This window comes from Dipodomys ordii, unplaced genomic scaffold (assembly GCF_000151885.1).
Source record: "Dipodomys ordii isolate 6190 unplaced genomic scaffold, Dord_2.0 Scaffold12, whole genome shotgun sequence".
Classification (NCBI taxonomy): domain Eukaryota; kingdom Metazoa; phylum Chordata; class Mammalia; order Rodentia; family Heteromyidae; genus Dipodomys; species Dipodomys ordii.
Genome location: NW_012267228.1, coordinates 20,222,766 through 20,245,135, shown reverse-complemented (window position 1 = coordinate 20,245,135; position 22,370 = coordinate 20,222,766). Strand labels below are relative to the sequence as shown.

General features: G+C 39.4%; 1 protein-coding gene across 1 annotated transcript; it reads left to right on the top strand.

The window, feature by feature from the left end:
• The first annotated feature begins 1,326 nt into the window (after positions 1–1,326).
• LOC105981296 (chromosome unknown open reading frame, human C3orf14) lies at positions 1,327–17,760 on the top strand. The gene is made up of 5 exons (XM_013010402.1): positions 1,327–1,412; positions 2,621–2,673; positions 4,193–4,316; positions 14,858–14,932; positions 17,053–17,760. Exons 2-5 carry the CDS (start codon positions 2,621–2,623, stop codon positions 17,209–17,211), a joined length of 411 nt encoding a protein of 136 aa, XP_012865856.1. The 5' UTR covers positions 1,327–1,412; the 3' UTR covers positions 17,212–17,760.
• The last annotated feature ends 4,610 nt before the right edge of the window (positions 17,761–22,370 follow it).

Genomic DNA, 22,370 nt, shown 5'->3' with positions numbered 1-22,370 from the left:
TATGAAAAAAAATGTAACAGAAGGAAAAGTAGGCAGGACATGGAGCCCTTACACTGGGGCACTGAAGAATGCTGTGAAGCATTGAAAGATGTGAGGAACTCTACCTGCCCTAAGCGGGGAGGGGAGGAAGGAGCTTTCTAGGCAAAGGAAGTCTTAAAATCAATCAACAGCTCTGAAATGGACAATAAGGTTTATGTAGATATGCTGGGAACTAAAACACCTGGGTGGGAATTCTAGTTCTGTCCCCTCTGCCAGCTAAATATCCCTGATGAGTTTTGCCTCTCTTTTTTGTTGTTTGCTTTGTCATGTAGGGGCTTGAACTCAGGGCCTGGGCTCTGTCCCTTAGCTTTTTCCGCTCAAAGATAGAGCTCTACCACTTTGAACCACAGCTCCACCTCGAGTTTTCTGGTAGATAGTTAATTAGATGAGTCTCGTGGAGTTTCTTGCCTGGGCTGGCTTTGAACCGTCAATTTCTGATCTCAGCTCCTGAAGTAGCTAGGATTACAGGCGTGAGGCACGGGCACCAGGCAAGTTTTGCCTCTTGTTTTTTTTTTTTTTCTTCCTTCTTCTGTGCCCTAAGGAGAGAGAATATAATGCATCTTACTGGCCAATGCTTAAGGGGGCAATTGGGAGGAACCTACAAGCAGAGGGAGGAGAAAGACTGAACTACGTAATTGAGGGTAGGGATGGGAGGGGGGACACAGAGAGGGCAGTGGAAGGGGTGGCACCGATCAAGATGCACTGGATCCATAACCCGAGGTAAGGAACTGTACTCCCGCTTGATAATGCATTTGTTAAAAAGAAGTTCTTATACCCGAGGTGACTGACAGCCACGTGTGTTTCCTTGTTGGGTAAATGGGGCTGATGGTACCCTCAGCCACTGGGGAAGCGTGGGGATTTACGCAGTAAATACTGCGCATAATCCAGGCGCCGACACGGACACCCAGGCCTTCCCCCACCATGTTGCCCCTCAGGCCCACGAAGCACCGGGGAGGGGGGGGCTCTGCCGGACGCTGAACGGACGGGTTTTGCAAACACCTGGAACATTCTAGCTTCCTGAAAACCGGCTGCACTCTAAGGCTCACTGGAGGAGAGCTACGTTCTTCCCGAGGTTCAAATTAAACATTTCGGGGAACCCTCCCGCGCCCGGCCTACCACCACACAACACAGGATTCTCCTCAGAGTTCCGACGCCCAACAACCAGCGCCAGCCAGACGCCCGCCTTTTATAGAGGTGCCGACGTCATCACCATTTTGCGCGTGCGCAAAGGGAGGGCCATGACCACGCCCCCTCCCGGCGCGGAAGCCTCCACCCTGCGCAGGCGCAGTGCGCGTCAGCGCCTTTCCCGGTAGTCCTTGGAGGTGCACTCGGCGCGCCAAGTCCCAGGCATTGGGCGGGAGTCTGCAGAGCCGGTGAGCAGGAGGTGGTTAAGGGGAAGATCGGGGTGATGAGAAAAGTTCCGAAGTGTGTGGTTTCTGTTCGTAGGGAAAAGGGAGTGCTGGGGTGGTCGCCGTGCTGACGCCGGTGCGAATCCTTGGTTCCGAAGGCAGGATTTCCTTAGGGATCCGTGTGGAGCGCGCAGGGCTGGCGTCACGGAAAAGTGAGCCCCGGCCTGACTTTCTGGGCTTCCTTCCAGACTGCCTTCCCGGGACCCCCGTGGCAAAAGGAAACTGGAAAAAGGAAAAGGAAATGACGAGGGCTGGCCTGCTCTGCGGGGATCTGAGATGCCAAGTATCTAAGGAGAGCCTGGAGGGGCGGGCCGGGCCGCGGCGCTGTCCTCGGTGCTGAAGGCAGGCCCCGGGGAAACCCCATGGAGGACCCATTCCCCCCAGGCCACGGCCCACAGTCCCGGGCTCCAAGCACAGCGCAGGCTTTCCATCTGCGCTGGGCACTGGACAATCAGAACGAGCCGGTGGCAACACAATCTGTAATTTCAGAAAGTTGAGATGAGAAAGGAAATTCCATTCCTGTCTCTCTTGTTCTTGGATTAAGCCCCTTTGGTCTCTGCCCCTCCAGTTGGTGTGCCCCTCAGACCTGGCTACCTTCAGGGCAGACTCCTGTCTGTACTGCTCCAGGCTTGTTAGCCAAGGTGAGCTTGCTTTTGATGTAAGGTGTGTCACCAAAAGAGGTTTCTCTAAACTCAGCCAGGGTAGAGTGAGAATTGTGCTTTTCCTCACAGTTACACATGAAAAATACTTGTTTGGAAGAGGCATGGTAGGACTGGGCAGTCTTCCAATAAAGAAAAGACCACGAAGTTTCCAATTGGTTCTCATACTCATTTGCTTTTGTGTGTGTGTGTATGTGTGTGTGTGTATGTGTGTGTGTGTATGTATGTTTGTGTGCAAGCGCACGTGCATGTGCACGCAAGGAACGGTGTTTCTGTGAGTGGATTTTCTTCTGTTGATACAATAAAATGTTCACTACTCCTGGTACCAACTGCCTGTTTTTCATTCTGATAAAGGTTAGAGGGGTGTTTTGTTGTTGTTGTTTTCTTAAAGAGAAGAAAATGTGAAATGTGTTTACCTGACCTTGGTGTTCTTGGATGAGTCTGGCATATGCAAAGTTATGTATCCTACATAGAAATGTGTTTAAATGTGTTCTTTTTATCTTTTGATCAAAGATGACTTCCTTGTTTGCTCAAGAATTTCGCCTTTCTAAAAGACATGAAGAAATGTAAGTTTTGAAAAAGGATTACCTAAATACAGAGTTGTACTGGCTCTATTAGTACACCTTTATTAGTACTTTATTATGTACACAAATGTGTATTACTTTCTTACACAAAAACTTAGGTAAAATTTTATGTAAAACTTTATTCACACCACACTTAAAGAGATGTTGGTACAGGAAATTTCATTATCTCTTAACAGCAACTAAGAGGGCACTATTGTTCAGTATCTCTTTGTTTATAATTTCTAAATAATTTCACCTTTCATCTCTCCCTTTCTGGACTACACATTGGTACTTAATAGATATCTCTAAGCCTCCTATCTGGGCTGACTTCATATTCATGGGTGTGTAATCCATACAGATCCAACACTTGGTTTAATCCCTGATGCCAGGCCTCAATCAATTTTCTTCTTCCTCTGAGAGCTGAGACTTTCCTGAAGCCTCTAAGATACTTCTTTACAAAAAAAAAAAAAAAAACTGCTCAAAGAGCTCAGTTTTTAGTTCCACTTTCAAGACAAGCCTAGGATAAAACAATGTTTTCTGAAAACCTTTACAACTATTTAAGGATTCCACTTGTGTGGATACCATTTATGTATTTTCAGTCATCTGACATATTTTCTTATAGGGGTGGGAACATCCGGCCCCAGCCTAGAAGGCCTTCAAAATCATTTGGTACATGACAGGACAGACATATATACTTCTCATATGCTTCTTGTCAGTTGCCTGTGCCATCTGTCTATATTGACAACTTTGTATGGCCCACAAATGACGTTATAAATATCCAAATGGCCCTTGGCAGATTAAAGGTTCCCTGCCCCTTAAAAACTTGAAAAACGAGCATCTGACCAGCATAGAACTTTTAAAGTATATTATATATAATGAAATAGTTTGAGAATTTACTTTTAACTTTTCCCATCTTTCTTTAGTTACTGTTTTACCTTGTTGTGAGCATGCATATATACACACTGCCTCTCACTCATATATCAAACCATCATCTTTCTCTTGGAAAAAGAGGAAAAAAATATTTTTATTGCTTCTTCAAACATATGGAAGTTTAGCACAATTCTAAATGTGTAACATGAGATTCAGGGGTACTGAAGTGTTAAGCAGAAGGTTTCATATAGCAAGTTATATCAATGTATGTGTGTGGGGAGGTATATATAACTATGTGTACAAGGAGATATGTATTACAGTTTGCATTTTCACCAAAAATTAAAACATATCTTCAACACTCTAAAATAATTTCAAAAGACCACAGAGGCTAAAGAAGAGAAGCATGTATTTATGGTATATATAAAGAATAGATTCATGTTAATGAAAATAATTTTATCCAAATTGACTTGAAACTTAGAGGATCACCAATAGTTTTCATTGTCGTGTTAGTTTACCTACTCATTAACTTTCAAAGAAAATAGGTTATAGTTGAAGTTTAATGCAATTAAAACTTATTTTGTGCTTTGGTCAGGCAATAAGATCATTTACTTCTTAAATTCTTTTCAGTTTATATAATCTTCACTTTTTTCAGAGTATCACAAAGACTAATACTACTTCAACAAATGAAGAATAAATCTGGAAACAAAAACACAGAAAAGGTATCTCAACTGCCAGCAGCTGAGACTGCTTTTAAAAGGAACCTTAGTCTTTTAAAGGTAAGTTTCTATGATGAATATAGAGATTTTTTTTCCATCTTTCCAAAACCGTCTTAATTTTATTAGTTTGACTCAATATCTTTGTTCTCAGCAATAGATAGAATTAATGAAGCAGCATCTTTTTTGGACCCCTGATAGTGGAGTAAATGACAGGTGAATTTTTATTAATTTTTTTTCAATCAGCCAGAAAACTGATGACTACAGGAAGAATAGTAAGGTCACCTTTGTGCACAAAGAAATAGAAGGTATATCTTTCCATTTCCCATCTTTTATTTGAAGGAAGATCTTGAACAACTATAAGCTGTAATGTGTTCAGATTCAATCCAGAACTATTGAGGGTACCATGAGAAACAAGAACAATTTGATTTTGCCCTACTGAAGCCATAATCAACATACAGAACTCCTATCTATGATAACAGATTTCTCAAGATTCCTTTGGATGGTTATGGAGGAGGTGGTCAAAATGTATGATTGTGCAGGGCCTCACCATTTGGCCAATGTACCCATTTGGAGTAAAATCATATGTGTAACATTTTTGGCTGCCTGCTATACTTTGCTTCCAGAATTGTGTGGCTTCATCCATAATTAAAACCCTAAAGTTTGCTTCCATTCAAGCTTCCAAGAGATCCTATGACTAAAACATTTGGTAGTAAGACTATATTATTTAAGTTATAAAGCAGTGCTTTCAGTTTTTTATTGTTAAATATTTTCATCGATAGGCATGATACAGCTATCTTCTATCCTCACTAGAGATAAAGGAAGAGGAAAATTCAGTTATCTTCTCAGCTTCTGGCAGTTTGATCTACAGTAATTTAAGTCACAGCCATAGTGCTACCAAAGCATTCTATATTGCCATATGTCTTACTTGCCCAATGGTGTTAGCGATATTTATTTTTAAATGGAAAATATAGGATATTCTGGAATTTGCTGTGAAAAGTTAGAAAAACTAAATTAGAAGACTAGATTGCTATCTACCTGCAGCAAGTGATGTAACATTTGATTTTAAATGTTTTCCTTTTAATGAGCAAGTGTTTGACAAATACCCAGAGGCTAACAGTAGAGAATACCAAGTTAAGTATAAATCAACATTCTCACTCTCCAGGAGATAACAGGGTTAGCTGACATTAGGATCCTTGTAAGATCCTTGTTATTAACTCTGAGTTTAAACACTAAATTACATGGCATACAGGCAATGAGACATTTGAGACTATGAAGAATTAAGAGCAAAAAGATTTTTGAGAGCTTTTATGAGTATAGAGATTTGTCCCATCTTTCCAAAAAAAGTTTTACATGAATTTTATGACTTGGATTTATGTCAAAGTCATATATCTGAGTAAGAAGTATAATTAGCAAAGCAGCATTAATATGACAATATTGATGCTCTAAGAGGCTTCAAATAGGAAGCCCAAGACTTCAGCCATGATTGATTAGGCAGAAGGCAAGGTATTCCCTTGGATTCTTAAATTAAAAAGGCCAAAAACAGAGAAATTGAAGAGTTCTATTAATGTTCAAAGGACTGTGGACTAACTAGCTTGGAAGAAAGGTTGGATATGTTTGGGGAATCAAAAGAAGTTGATTGGGCTGGGAAGGTGGCTCAGTGATAGAGCGCTTGCCTTGCATGCATGAGGCCCTGGGTTCCATTCCTCAGCACCACATAAGCAAAAAGAAAAAAGCCAGAAGTGGTGCTGTGGCTCAAGTGGTAGAGCGCTAGCCTTGAGCTGAAGAGCTGAGGGACAGCACCCAGGTCCAGAGTTTAGGCCCACGACCGGACCCCCCCCAAAAAAAAAGAAGTTGAGAATTGATATGTAAAGACAACATATTACTCTAAGTGAGCAAACAAAAGAAAATTGTACACTTATATAGGAAATAAGTGGTTGTTTAAGAAAGATTAAGTTTTCATTTAGATGATGCAAGGTGGTGTTAAAAACAAAGAGTTCAGAACAGTAGCTGAAAACAGGGTATTAGGTTTAGTGTGTTAAATGTGTTTTCACTCAGGATATTTGCAACTCATAATACATTTATGGGATGTAACCTTATGAGAAGTCAAAGAGCACCAAGTAGAAGGAAGATAATGAGTGTGACTTCACAGTTGTGAGAAACTTCAATTTGGGTTGCTATTTTTTCCCTATCAAAGGGAAAAACCAGAAAAGCTAAAGAAAATAAAATGCTCTATCACCAGACCATGCTCTCCATTTGGAAGCAAGTACATTTTTGCTCATTTCTGCCCAGTCCTTTAATAACCATTTCCTAAGCACCTATTGTGTTGCAAATGCAGTGCTTGCTGCTAGTTGTGCTTTCTTCCTTGTATTTTTTTTAGACTCTGAATAATTGTCAATGCAATTTTTTTATCCCACTTTTCCTCTCATTTCTTTAAAATTTGGAAGATACTACATAGAAGCAATTGTGAAAGTAAGATAAAATAAGGTTGAATTACAGAATTTGGAATTGGGAGAGACTCTGGGGGGAAGAATATGGGTGAGGATTAAACATAGGCCCTTATGCATGCTATATACACATTCTACCACTAAGCTCCCAAAGGATAATTCATTATATTCTCATTGAAATGTTTCAACTTTTGAAATTTGCTTATTTATTTAGATACGGTCTCACTATGTATCCTAGACTGGCCTCAAACTCTTGATCTTTCTAAGAGCTGAAATTAACAGATCTGGTACCCACACACCAGACAAAATTTTTTAGCATTAATATATTTTCAAAGGTACAAAATAGATAAAAGTGGCTGGGCGCCGGTGGCTCACGCCTGTAATCCTAGCTACTCAGGAGGCTGAGATCTGAGGATCGCAGTTCAAAGCCAGCCGGGGCAGGAGAGACCGTGAGACTCCTATCTCCAATAAACCACTAGAAAACCGGAAGTGGTGCTGTAGCTCAAGTGGTAGAGCACTCGCCTTGAGCTGAAGAGCTGAGGGACAGCGCCCAGGCCCAGAGTTCAAGCCCCACTACCACCAAAAAAAAAAAAAAAAAAGATAAAAGTGGACTTGACTTTGACCCAAAGCCTTACTTGATCAGCCTTTCACTGTTGCCCAGTTTTTACTCTAAGAACTATGAAAAATACCAATCTAGCCTGTTTCCATAAAGATAAGGAAACTACTCTATTGTTAAGAATTGGTTATCTCTAGGATAGGTACTTCAGAAGTACTTCACACACCAAATAAGAACAACTTCTGTTACCACATGCTATTTAACCATGTGTAGATCCTTTAACCAACATAATAAACATTAAGGCAAAATGAACTAAGCCAGGTGCTGGTGGCTCATGCCTGTAATCCTAGCTACTCGGAAGGCTGAGATCTCAGGATTACAGTTTGAAGCCAGACAAAGCAGGAAAGTCCCCATAAGATCTCCAATTAACCACTCAAAACACAGCTGTGGATCAAAGTAGCAGAGTGCTAGCTTCAGCAAAAGAGCTCAGAGACAGCCAGGCCCTGAGTTCAAGCCCCACGACTGACAGAGGCTGGGGGGGGAGAGGGATGGAGGGAGGGAGGGAATGGGACTAAAGGTACAAAAATCAATAGTGTTAACTATACATATAATTACAGAATATAAGAGATCAGATTCACATTTCTGATAAAACTATTATAATATTTTAACAGGGGTTATCCATGATAGTGTTAAGACACTTATTACACTAAAATGCAGGACTAAAAGAAAACATAAGCTGGGTCCCAGTGATTCATGCCTATAATCCTAGCTCCTCAGGAGTCTGCTATCTAAGGTCTGAAGCCAGCCCAGGCAGGATTTTGTGAGATTATCTCCACAAAAATCACTTAAAAAAAAAAAAGCCAGAAGTAGAGCTGTGGCTCAAGTGATATAGCACTAGCTTCGAACTAAAGAAGTTTAAGGACAGAGTCCAGACGTGAGTTCAAGCCCCAGGACTAGCCAAAAAAAAAAGAACACATAAAAGGAGATACGCTTTAATCCTGACATGGAAGACTCTTGTTTTTCTATCGTTAGCTGTCATAGCATTATAGAGTTTTGTTTTAAATCCCAGAAAAGTGTTCATTAGATTCTGTAAAACACATAATTTTTATACATGTAAATTTGTTTGAAAAAGTAAACTGGCAAGAATATCATGGGCTCCAGTGAGTCACACTTAAACCCAGGATGCTAAGACCTAGGGTACTGAGGTTCAAAGCCAGCATAAGCAGAATAGTCTACGAGACATCATCTCTAGTTAATCAGAAAAAATGCTGTACTAGAGGCATGGCTCAAGCGGTAGCATGCCAGCCAGAGCAAACAAGCTGAGAGCCAAAGCACTGAGTTCAAGCTCTCATTACAGAACGTACAACAAAAGAACCAAAGGATTTTTCAAGGAGTGCTAGAAGAAACTAATTCTATCAAATATTTAATCCTATTAGTAAATAATAAATATGGATACATTTAAGATGACTCAAGCTTCAGTCAGCAAATGCTGTAGAAGATAGTGAACTTTAAAACACAGGCCCAGTGATTTTTTTCCTCTATTAGTATTAATTGGAATGTATCTACCTTTATTAAAAAACAAATATAATGGATAGGGATTTGGAAGAGGGAGGATTTTGTTTCTGTATAAACACTTCTGTGAGGAAAACTGACCTCTCCACTACCACCTCCCAGAAAACTTCATTTGACCCAGAAAAGCAAGGCTGTGATAAGTGACTTACCCGTGAGAAGATGCACACAAACCCTGCAGGCAAACGAAGAATATGACACTGTTAAAGCACATCAGAGACAGAATGAGTGCTGTCACCGACTGAGTCCTTATGGGACGCTTGGCAGTTATAAAGAGCTTCAGCAGCCAGGTGCCACTGGCTTGTGCCTGTAATCCCAGCTATTCAGTAGGCTGAGATCTGAGGATTACGAGTCAAAGCCAGCCACGGCAGGAAAGTCCATGAGACTCTTATCTCCAAATAAGCTCCAAGAAAAGCCAAAAGTGAAGCTGTAACTCAAGTGGTAGAGGGCTAGCCTTGAGTAAAAAAGCTAAAGGACAACTCTCAGGCCCTGATTTCAAGTCCTAGGTCTGGCACGCTTGCGCACGCGCACAGCCTCAGCAACCTGCATCCAGGATGGCCAGTAACAATTTTCAACTGACCACCATCTTTTTCTTTTTTGGATCAGTTCTGAGGTTTGGACCCAGGGCCTTGAGGCTAGGCAGGCATTTTACACTCCTAGCCCTTTGTTTTTGTGCCAGTACTATGGTTTGAACTCAGAGCCTTGAAGCCTTTCCACTCACTGCTGGTACTCTAACTACTTGAGTCATGCCTCTAGTACAGCATTTTTTGCTGGTTAACTGGAGATAAGAGCCACTCACTTATCTACCTGGCTGACTTTGAACTTCCATCCTCGGTTCTCAGCCTCCTGAAGAGCTATGAGTAAATGCGAGCACCAATACCTGGCACCTTTTTATTTTTTTTTCTGTTATTTTTCTAATGAACCATGCCAGCCTGGACTATGATCCTCTTATTGATATCTCCCTTGTAATTGAGATGACCGCCAAGCCCAATTGCTATAGGTTAAGATGGGTTTTTGCAAACTTTTGTTTAGACTGACTTCCAAACCCTCCTCCTAACCTCTACCTACTGGGTAGGTAAGATTATATAACCAGGTATCCACTTTCAATAGAGTCAAATTAAACATGAGCCTAACATACCTAAAGCTCTGGGTTTGATCCCTTACTCCCCCCCCAAAAAAAAAAACAGGTGAAATTAATTTGTCCTATGAAGCATATACAATATACTGCAAGTGTTTGCTATAAAAGAATTGTTCTTCACTGAACCTTTAAAATTCCATGTGTGTTTTACAGTTAAGCACATCTTCAACAAGCATATTTCAGGCATTCAGTATCCACATGCAACCAATGGCTAGTGTATTAACAGTGCACATCTACAGGCCTCATCAGATTCAGGGCTGATGTTTTGATGAAGACCACTTCCAGAATGGATGGACAGACAGCTTTTTTCCTTTTCTTTTTTTTAAATGTTGGCACTCGTTATAGTTCATTGCCTAGAGGTCACAAAGGGTGGTATCCAATTTTTTAATTCCTCTTTGATCCTGATTATTTGTATAAAGAAAATATCCCTTCTCATTAATAACTGGGTTACACTAGAATGTAGTTCAAGTAAGGAAAATTTGACTGACTACTTGATTCCTTTTCCATCTTTTGTTTCTGTTTGTTTTGTGGTGTTGGGAGAAATCCAAAGCCTTGTATGTGCTTTAAAGTCTCCCACTATAACCCTGGTTGGTCTAGAACTTGAGATCCTTTTTCCTCTGGTGCTAAAACTTTTATTCTTACTGATTTTTATGACTGTACTGGTGTTGAGCCATGTCCTCGGCCTTTTTTTTTTTTTTGCTGTTTTGACTAATTTTTTAAATATAGTCTTAACATTGTTTGCCAGGAGCCAGCATTAGACCATTATTCTCCTACTTCGTGGCCTCCATTTTAGCTGGGAGTACACTTTAATCACTACGCCCAGTTTATTTGTTAAATTGGGGTCACGTTAACTTTTTTGCCTGGACTAGCCTTGAACCATGATCCTCCTGATTGCTGACTCCGATGGCACTGACTGATTGAAGCCACCTGCCCTGCAATTCCCATTTAGATTTCAGTTGCTCTCAGCAGTTGGAAGCATCATGACAGTAATAGGCTTTGGGAGTTTCTTTTCTTTCTAATCTGATGAGTTCTTCCAGGCTTATTGTGGTGACTTGCTGCCCAGACTTGGAATTGGTCTTTGCTTCAAGGAGCCCTGTCTTCTTTTGGCAGGAAATATATTTAGAGCCCTCAATCTGGGCACTAGGACTATTTATTGCAACTTCCTCAGATTTTAAGATAAAATATAAGAACTTCTAACAGTACTTCCAATTCAGTTACAAGATTACAAGAATATTAAAACCATTGATTTTTGTGCCTCTTTTTCGCACACCAAAAATCTCAATTCCCAAAGAATTTTTCAACACCAACATAACTATGTATAATAGCTCCCCCTTTATCTGCAGGACATCTTCTGCAAAACCCCAAGGGTGAGAGGGATGTCAAAAGATTTCCTTGGAGTTGATTATTTAGTATGGATGAAATATGCTAAAAACTGAACCCAGATCTTGTACATGCTGAGGGTGTAATCTCTACCACTGAGAGATACTCTCAGCCTCTAGAATTTTCTATTGAATACATTCAGGCCATCATTAATAGTGTGAAGGGAAAATGTTGGAAACCATGGATCAGGAGGGACTCTCGTTTATACTTTGTCCTATGATACTAACCAGAATGGTTTTTACTAAGATACCTAGTAATAACTCTGTTATTACTAGAGAGGATATCTTGCTAAGAGTATTTGGTTAATACTGTGCTTTTAAGACCACAGTTATGCCACTAACTAATTTGCTTTATTTGTTTTTGAAGTTTTAGTGTTATTCTTTATTCATTCTATAACTTCATCAAATATTAAATGGTGGCGTGACAGATCTATAAAACAGTAATAAAGTATAGTCAGAAAAGTAGCCTTTTTTCCATTCTTCTTTTTCCTTTTCCCTCCCCTCATCTTGGCTCCTTTTTATTAAGTTTAACTTTCGGATTATACTTAAGAAACTTTTAACATCTTATTTATTCTTCTAATGAATTTACAAACACATGCCCTACACTTGTATAAGGATCATGTGGGACATAGTACATATCTTCTAGTAGTATGTATAATAGTCAATGGAAAAGTTCTTTTATAGAAGTATGAGAATATAACTTGTTACAGAATCCTGGAGTCAAATTGCAGAGCATTTTTGTTTTGCGGGGGGTGGGTTTGGGGTTTTGGGTGGGGGAGAGAAGAAGGTCTTTGCATTGTTCTTCACTCTTTGCACTGTATTCATAAGTTGATACATTGAATTGAAACTCCTCTGTACAACTACTGAAATTATTTTTAAAAATTTAAATCAATTTTTTAGCATAGGGAAGAATATAATTCAAGTTCTTCTTTCTATCAATGAATTAATCCCTCGACAGGTATGGATTGAACTAAAGAGAGAGAGAAACGCTCTTGGCATGAGTCAGAATAAGCAGTGTAAGTACTCATTGATTTGAGTAAGTACAGTAATAAGACAATAGCTGTGGGAATGAGATGGAAAGGCTAGAAGAGGCATTCTCAAGAACAATCTGGAGAGCTTTGAAATTTTTAACTGGCGGAGAATAAGAAGATTTGAAGATGAAGGAAACTGTCACTAACCTAAGAGGTATCTAGGAGAATAGAATTCCCAACACCATTCATTGATTGGGCCCATTCAGTGGGAAGAAAATGGGCTTTGGTGTATTTAGTAATGAGGGGTAAGGTAGGAAGGTTGTCATCTTCTACAGTAATGGTTAGATGAGACTATATTAAGAGACAGTCATGAAAGGAGATAAAGTAAAAATAGGAAGACAGATGTCACAAATCTTACGAAACCCACACTGACGAAAAGTAACAGTCCAGTGGCTCACACCTATAATCCTAGCTTCTAAAGAGGCTGAGATCTGAGAATCACAGTTCAAAGCCAGACCAAGCGGGAAAGTCCATGAGACTCATCTTCAATTAAGCACCAAAAAAGCTGGAAATGGAGCAGTGGCTCAGCTCAGGGACAGCGACCAGGCCCTGATTTTAAGCCCCGGGACTGGTACCAAAAAGAGAAAGAGAGGGAGGGATAGATTGGAGGGAGGGAACTAGGAAGAATAAGAGATAAGCAAAAGCATCTAAGAAAGTCAAAGATCACACGAGGAAAAACTTCCAGAGAAGTGGTCATCTTAGACAAAATGCTGGAGATGACAGTCTTTGTCTTACCACAGACCTCCTGCTTTACCAAATCATGTGCCCTGCCCATACCTGCACTTCGATTACATATCTGCTCTTCAGAAGTGATTCTCAGCATCTTCATTTTCTCATCTTCAAGAGAAAACATCTACATTCTCTCTACCTAGCTCTGCCACCAACAATAACTTTGGGACTGTTCTTAGAATACCAACATAGCTGAAGGCATAACTGTTCTGTGTTTTGGCTACTGGATTACAAAAGTTAAAAATAATAATTTTCCGAATGTGGTACAGTCTATTCAGATTACAGACGAGTTAGTTGCTCTCTGTATCTATGGGCATAGACATGAAATGCTTTTTCATTGGAAACTTCACTGTGAACTGCTATGAGTAAACACGCTAACATTAGGTTTTTAAGCCCCAAATCAATGTCATGTTTTTTTTTTTTTCTTTTCAAATCACCTTCCTCTAGACAGCAGGTGCATTAATGGTTGTGCAACTTTGGGGAGTCCCTTTAGGGAATTTCCTGTTTTTCCCTTTTACATTTCACACCCATTCCTTGCTCTGTCGCTACCATCTGCTGTCTTTTTTCTCCTGTTCAGCATTGGCTTCTTCACACCCTACTCCCACGCCCTTTTCCATCTCCCTCCGTCTGTCCAACAGCCCTCGACTTAGATTGCTCCAATGTTGTACGTGGATCGAGAGAACTTTCTCTTTCCTATCAGTTCACTAAGCTCAAAGGAGAAACAAAATTTCCCCGGTTTTGTACCAAGGCCTCTGAACTTGATAAACATAGTTAAGTGGCACCAGACAACATAGGTGCTGACATGGAGGAGCCATTTCTTACACAGCCTTAAATATTTTCATAATTGCACACAGAATCCTATGTTTCTGGACATATGTTTGATGCATCTATCAAGGTAACATTTATACCGAGTTATGAGCTAAGTTACTGTGGTGTTTCTGCAGTGATAAAAGAAATATGCACATTATCAAGTTAAACTACAAACTAAAGCCTAGTACTTGAATGCTATCGGCTTGAATGATATACCGCCGAGCAATAAAACATACCATTAAAATTAACATGGAAGGTTAGTCCCAGACATCTAGGTAATATGGGGGGGAAGCCCTTGTCAAAAACAACTGGGGTAATTCATTGAACTTCTTTTAAATATGTGGAATATTTGTATAAAATGTACAGATGGAGTGTTGAATAAATGAGCTGGATGCCACTCATATACCACTCAGGTCATCTGCAGAGATTAGGACTCTGCTTTTAGGGTGAACACTGCAGGTCTATCTTGATTCTTTTATCTGTCAGGATGCTTTTAGATGGTTTGAAAACTAAGTTAATGCTCTGACAATTTTTGCATCTTTAGGTTTTTGAGTCAGTCTTTACTGTGTCGCTCAGACTGGCCTCAGACTCGCTCTCCTCCTGCCTCAGCCTCCCACTGTGGGGATTGCAAGTGTGCACCACCACACCCAGCTGCTCAAAACAATTTTAAAGAAAGCTGCTTTTGACAAATTACTAGCATTTACCAGCTGTTCAAAGTGAAAAGGCAGAACACTGAAGTACCACCCCTTTCTATTTTTAAAACAAGCAAACAGTACTCTTTACTAGAAGTGGGTTAATTGAGCTATAATCAGTTCTAACTCAGTATGCCTCCATCAGCTCAAACTGTATCAAGAGCAGAGATGTAGAATGCAGACCTTGGCAGCAAAGGTGTCATTGGTGGTATATAGAAATGCTGTAGTTTTTAAATGCTGATATCTGTTACAGGATATAGAAGCAGCAGAGAAGTCTCTGCAGACCAGGATTCACCAACATCCTCTGCCTGAGGTGCTTTCTCTTGAGGTGAGACCAAAGGAATAAGTAACAAGTGAGAACCAGTCCTAACTGTACAGTCGACATTGAACAATCCTCTGTGTGTGTGTGTGTCATTTCCCAGCTCTACTCAGTCAGTACAAGAAATAAGATATGTTTGATTCATCTTTAACTTTATAAGTGGTAACTGAGAAGCATGAACAAAATTTATACCCAGTGGAAATTTTGGCAAGATACTCTTCCCCCTCATCTTTTGACACAACAATCCTGTTAAAATCACAACCACTGAAGATTGCTGTAAATCAAAGGTTTGAGCAGGCCCAAGCACAGGGCTTTTCTTGTTACAACTATTCAAAGGAGTGGTTTATTCAGTGCCTTGGCCAGAATCTAGCCAAGGATTCTTAAATACATATTATCATACAATATAGTGTAGCATTTGTCTGTTGTATTTAGCTCCGTTTTCAAGAACAGATTGAGAAGCTGGCTCATGAAAAAAAAAAGCCACATTTGGTACACAAATATGTTTGTGATGAATGGGAATTTACTATGTATAGAAATTTTCATTTTATATTTTAATGCCCTTTTTTTTCAAATGCCATTTTTCTTTCTTCCCAACTAAGGATTATGAATAGACTCAAAAGGAAAGGCTGAGAATTTGCCCCTTAATTTTCTGTGTCATCTAGGGTAATAAGAAGAAGGAGTGATCAAGGACTGAACAGAAAACTTCTGGTACAAAGTTGTGTGTTGGGCATGTCTTTTTCTTTGTTGATTCCCCAATACTTTACTCTGGCACATACAAGGCCTACATAATAGGGGTTAATCCAGCCGTGAATGGTAGAGAAACCCCCAACCACGGGCCTTGGATGGCGTTTTTCTTAGCTAGTCTCGCACAGCAGGATGACCTTTATTTTAACTATTTCAGGCTGTTTCTCAGACCACATGCATAGCTGTCCAGATACACAGAATTCCTCACACCATTTTCAACTGTGTAGGCTGTGTTACCTTCTTAATGCTTAGAATGAACAATTATGTGTTTTTAGTGCTAACTCATTTGCTGAATTTCCCAAAATACAATTGTTAATGTTGACCTAATGTAAAATACCCTCAGAAATGTTAGCACTAAATCACTGTGGACTCTTTAGGGCTGTCACCTAAGAAACCATGGAAGTTACTACACAGAAAAGGAAATGGTAAAAACGCATGAATTTCTCTGGCCTATAGACCACTAGAGTCTGACCACTAATATACATCTTGCTGGTGGTTCGCGCCTGTAATCCCAGCTCATCAGGATGATGAGATCTGAGGACTGTGGTTCAAAGCTAGTAAAGTCTGTGAGATTCTTGTCTTCCTTTCACCAGTAAAAATCTGGAAGCAGAGCTGTGGCTCAAGTGGTAGAGTGCTATCTTTGAGCAAAAATAAGCTTAGGGACAGCTTCTCCAAGCCCTGAGTTCCAGCCCCAAGACCAGCACCAAAAACTAATAAGTAAAACAAACAAACAAAAACCATGACATCAACTTATAAACTATTCTTAAATGATACTGATAAAATGTTCTCGTAATACAACTTTTATAAAAATGGCAATTTGTGACATCAAGTATTCTCATAAAAGTTAATTTATGATGTATGCTTTTACACACTTGGAAGCAAATTTCCTTTACATTTCTTACCTAGGTCAAATCATTTGCTATTGTGAATAATTTTTTCATGTTTAATCACTTCACTGTAATAACTTCAGTGTGGGTAATTTTGTTGTAGGATAGAAAACATTTAACAAGTCTTGATGCATACTGTAAATGATAGGGCTGGCAATTATCACAAGGTTGACCACAAGAGGGCGTGTAAAATCACAATAAAATTCTAAAACCTGTAATTCTGCCAGGCTCTGGTTTTACTGAGAAATTTGAAAATTAACACTAGTAAGTAGCCAGATTTTTTTCTAAAATTAACATAAAATATTCTGTAGAGGAAATGTATTCTACTTATATCTGTGTGTGTGTGTGTGTGTGTGTGTGTGCGCGCGCGCGCACGCGCACATGTGTGTGTGCCCATACGCGCACTCTTGCGCTTAGGTGAATAAACATTTAGACTACTATGAAGAGCCAAGTTCAGTCGCTTGATATGGTATCTTACTTTGGGGTATTTTTTTTCAGGCTCGTTACTGGGCATCAGTGGAAGACTATATTCCCAAATGGAAACAGTTTCTTTTAGGAAGAGCACCATACCCCATTGGTGTTGAAAATCATGATAAAACAGAAAACAACCTTCAAAAGAAAGCTGCAAAGCAATTAACTTCTTCACATGCATTTTAAAAGACCTATTTAACAAGCTGGATATGTAACATTTGTAGACAAGTATGATAATTTCAGGAATTGACTATGTCCCTATAACAACATGAACATTGTATCATAAATGACAATAGAGACATAATTATGTACTGAGAAATGTTAGACTGTCACCTAGTGCTACTTCAAGGTCACAGATTTGTTTTCTGCTAACCCCACTGAAGTGTTAACAACTGATATTAAAGGTATAATGTTTAGTCAATGAAGTATGAAATCAGTGTTGTCATTTAGAATACTTACAACCATTCTCATGTAAGCAGGTTGGTTATCAGTTTTCTAGAACCTATACTTTTAAGCTATTACATTGTGGGGAAAAGGTATAGGATCAAGATGGCTCCTTTTAACAAATAAAAACATGGTGACACTTACCTGCTGTTGTACATAATAGTTATCAAAAAATAGATCTAGAGGATTATGCGCCTCATAGATAGACCTCCCACAGCTGTGGAGATGGACAGGCCTATACTGTGAAGCATTTGGTAAGTAGCTAGTTTCAGGAAGACTTGGAATTGGTTTTGAAAAAGGGAACCTAGTAGAGCCGAGTAGAAAGGTTGACTAGACTCGTAAGTTGGTTATTAAAGGGTTGCCAACCTTATGTGTGCAAATGACCTCTCCTCATCTTTCAACTTACCCTTCCTTCTCCCTTCAATTTTGATTTTCTCCCTTCTGTTTTGATTTGGAAAACACTATTAGTTGGAAAGCTGTGGGTGGGTCACAGCCCTAAATAGCTTTCGATTCCTCAGATCTCCACTGCTTGAGCACTAGGAAGGAGAAACAAAAGATAATTGTTTGACTGTAGAGGCAGCCTCTGATAGTGAAAGGTCTGTGCTGGCATTATACCGAACTGATCTCAACTGCAAACTGCTTTCTGTTTTTTGTTTTTGTTTTTTGTGTTTTGTCGGTCGTGGCTCTTGAACTGGGCCTGGGCGCTCTCCCTTAGCTCTTCAGCTCAAGGCAAGCGTTCTACCATTTGAGCCACAGTGACACTTTCTGATAGAGGCATAGAATTCCATTGTGTGTGTGTGTGTGTGTGTGTGTGTGTGTGTGTGTGTGTGTATATGTGTGTGTGTGTACATATATATCCCACATTTTCTTGATCCATTCATCTACTGAGGGGCATCTGGGTTGGATCCATATCTTAGCTATGGTACATAATGCTGCAATAAACACAGTTGTGCTAGTAGCTTTAGTATGGTCTTATTTGTGATCATTGGGTAAATGCCCAAAAGTGGGATTGCTGGGTCAGAGGGGAGCTCTATGTGGAGTCTTTTGAGGAAACTCCATACTACTTTCCAAAGTGGTTAAACAAGTTTACACTCCCACCAACAATGCAGTAGGGTTTCCTTCTGGTCACATCCCCTCCAGCTAACCAGATAAGATGATGTGAAGTGAAATCAACCCCAAGATAGGGACACAAGTGGTTTTTTCTTTCTTGCTATTGTTTCTAACGTATTTATAATGTACCATGTGATTTTTTTTTGTTTCTTTGTATGTTCCTCTCCCACAGTATAACCCCTGTTTTCACTGTATTTGATGTCAGTGCCCTGCATCTTGTATATACACTTCTCTAATTTGGGGAGGGAAAGAGAGAAAACAAAATGCCTAAATAGGGATACAGGTTGACCCACTGTAACAATGAGATGTACAAGACACTATGTTGAAAAATGAACTTTACAATTTAGGTGGGGAGTGTAGTTGTAGAGGTAGGAGGGAAGGGATGGTAGGGGAAAAACAAAGGAGGAGGTAACAATGCTTGACAGGAAATGTACTCATTACCTTGCTCATGTAACTGTAACCCCTCTGTACAGTATTTTTACAATAAAAACATTATTTTAAAAGAAAGAGTCACATGGATGTTCCTGCCCAGGCTTTGAACCTTGATCCTCAGATCTCAGCCTCCTGAGTAGCTAGGATTACAGGTGTGAGCCACAGGTGCTCAGCTGGTTTGTGGTTTTAAAAGAAGACAATAGGACAAGGTTAAGAAGAAAATCTACCACATACAAAAAATACATTGGGATATCTATTGTGCTGATAAGTTCCTCTAAACTACCATCTTGAAAATATCCTGTTGAGTGGGTGTTGGTGTGGGTAACAATAACGTTGTTTTCATAATATGTGCTGGCAGATTAGCACACTTCTCTGCAGTGTTAACAGTTGTAATTAAGAAATAAACAGCACAGGGTGTCAGTCCGATGACAATTTCATCTATAGTGTCACAATACAAAATGTCACAAAATATTAGAACTGTTATATAACTATAAAAAGTATCAGCCTAAAAACTGAAAGCCTTTGGGAGAGAGGGGGGAGGGGAGAGAGAGGGAGAAAGAAGGAGAGAGGGAAAGGGAGGGAGGGAGGGAGAGAGGGAGAGAGGGGGAGGGAGAGGGAGAGAGAGAGGGAGGGGGGATAAGCAAACTGACACACAGGCCAGAACAATTTTATTATCCCCTCAAGAATGTTGTCCTGAAAATAAGTTGATAATGCATTACAGTTTGGTTTCAAGCCATCCGGTTGATTTAGCAAGATAATTCAGGTTGGGTTTTGTTTGTTTGGTTTTGGTTTTCATTTTATTTTATTTTAGCAGCTTTAAATTGGTAAACAGATTTAGATGTAGTAGAGAGGAACATGAGGAAGTTTGGCGATTTGTTTTGTTGTTTTTTTTTTAACATCCAATCTTTCCCAGCATATGCACATAAGAAGGTGAATGAAGCAATGTGAAACTTATTTCTCTTTAGTCAAGTGAAAAAAAAGGCTAAACATTTGTTAGCTGGTAAAAATATTGTGTCAAGCAAGTAGGCACATTCCAAAATTAAACAGTGGTTGATACGTTAACGTCCCTCAAATATTTGAGCACACACTTCCTTGAGATCTGTAAATTAAATCACCAGTAAGTTAGATTAAAATACAAAATGAATGGCAAAGTAACCATCGTAAAATGTCTGGTTCTTTCTTCCTACTCTAAATCCATTGACTTACTAGGGTTTTTTTTGTTTGTATGTTTTCATTTTCCTTTTAGTCTATTTATTATACCCTGGGTTATAATTTAGAACAGAAGATAAGGTATTTTTTTTTCAGACTAGCTGTACCATTTCCACCACTTTGGTTAATACTTCAAAAATTCCCAGAGTTGACTTTATTCCTGGCCCCTGCAAAGCGTTCCCACCCCACCTCGCTTTGTAGACTGTAACAGATTGCACCACATGGTGTCTGTGTAAAAAAAATAAATAAAATCCCACAGGGACCTGGATATCCCAGTAAAGGGCTTTATATTCCTCATGACAAATTAGCTTTACATAGAAAGGCCCAAACATTGTTTTCTGGGAAGAAGGGAGGACTACTCTATAAAGTATATTTTTTCCTATAGTTCATAGGAATCCAACAAAGGAGGGACAAAATGTCAGGTACTCATATCTTTCCCCCCCTCCCGCCCCACGCGCCCTTCCTCCCACCCCAGCCAGTATCTTCCCCATGCAATCCTGAACCCACTAGTCCCCAGGAAATCAATGAATTTTGATTTTTTTTAAGGAATAATGTCTTTTTCAAACTAAAAGCCATTCAAGGAATTTTTCCAATGCCATTCTTGGATTGTTGCAAATGCAAAAATATTCACAGTTCATTTTCTGCTGGAATACTTTGATGAAATTATTAAACTGTAAACTGCTAAAGATCAGAAGTAGCTGATGTTTTCCTCCAAATTTCATAAAACATACATTTTAAGAATATTCTAGAAACCACATACCTGTTCTCCTATAGGGAACAGCATGAACAACAGTGAAGTCCAATGGCCAGGTTTGCCCTTAGATACAGCTGTTTTACCCTGTCTGTCTGAGGCTTAGTTACTCATCCGAACACTACATTTTCACGTGTCCATTTATGTGCACAATGCATCCGTCATCTCACCCATCATTCTCCTCCTCCCTTTATATTTTTTGCTTCTGTATCATTCCCCTTTCTACACTAAAAAAAAAAATAAAATTAAACTGGATACTTTTAACACTTTTCCTATACTTGGAGATGTGCTGTCAAATCAGAGTTTGTCATCACCAATTTTAAAGGAACATAGCCGACTTTAAACCTTCTCCAAGGTAAGTTCTTGCATAACATGAAATGTGCAAGGTCATAGATTTGGCTCATTTACAAAATATTCTTCTGTTTTCCCCTTTGTAGTCTATTAATTTGGTTTCTTATTCTAAGCCAGTACATATCCTTCTTTTAAAAAATATATAAAACAAGTCTTTTGTTTAGAGCGAAGTTTCTCAGCCTTTTACTGTGTTCTTTTCAAGAACTGCCCAAGCATAATAGCTACATGTTTTATAATACTTGTTTATAGGCACCACCTTTTTTTTTACCTAATTAAAAGTAATTAGGGAACCGGCATTATTTTTTTTTAAGTTTGCAAACCAAAATCTACCCTTTCAGGAAGGTAAAATCCACAGGCTCAGTATAGACAAGAAAGAGTCTACCGAAAAGATGGAGGAAAGAGTAGTCCAAGAGCTTCAAGTTGGAACAAGGCAATCCTCCCCACCCATGTATGTTTTTGTTTTGTTTCTCTTCTAGTTTAGAAGTTAATTTGTCTACCTAGGAAACTTAATTCCCCATTACTAATAAAAGAGTGTTTAGAAATTTTCTGAGACAAACATGGGGGCCTGTCAAACGTGGATAATTGAGGAGAAGATTGATTTGTGGATTTGACACCTGGCATTGTGAGCACTGTTTCTAATGGAACTGAGATTATATCCTTACTCCAATACAAGACAAGAAAAAAAAATGACCCCAACAAAGCCAGGGGCTACAAATACTTCCGGACATAGTCTAACCATACAGAGTCAAGTTTCCCTGCTTCCTTCTAAGTTACAGCAGTGCTTTAAGGTTCTTGCCACTTTAAAAACTCACATTCATGTCTTCGAACAAAAAGACTGAGCTTCTGTGAAAGTAACTACAGAGCTTTTAGAACAACTAAGTTAAACAAAACAGAAAACAAAAACAAAACCAATAGTTGCAATGAGAGATTATGAAATATGCTGGTCTTAAAAATGAAGATTTAGTGTTTCCTTTTTTCACGAAAATTGGTCATTTAACCTCAAATGTCAAGGTCAAGCAATTTTTTCATTATTCCTGAGTCTATACTA

Bases quoted from the DNA above. Each gene is read 5' to 3' on its own strand.
- LOC105981296 (XM_013010402.1), top strand. From the start codon at position 2,621: ATGACTTCCTTGTTTGCTCAAGAATTTCGCCTTTCTAAAAGACATGAA. The intron at 2,674-4,192 runs GTAAGTTTTGAA...CACTTTTTTCAG, and splicing joins TCTAAAAGACATGAAGAAAT to AGTATCACAAAGACTAATAC. The intron at 14,933-17,052 runs GTGAGACCAAAG...ATTTTTTTTCAG, and splicing joins CTGAGGTGCTTTCTCTTGAG to GCTCGTTACTGGGCATCAGT.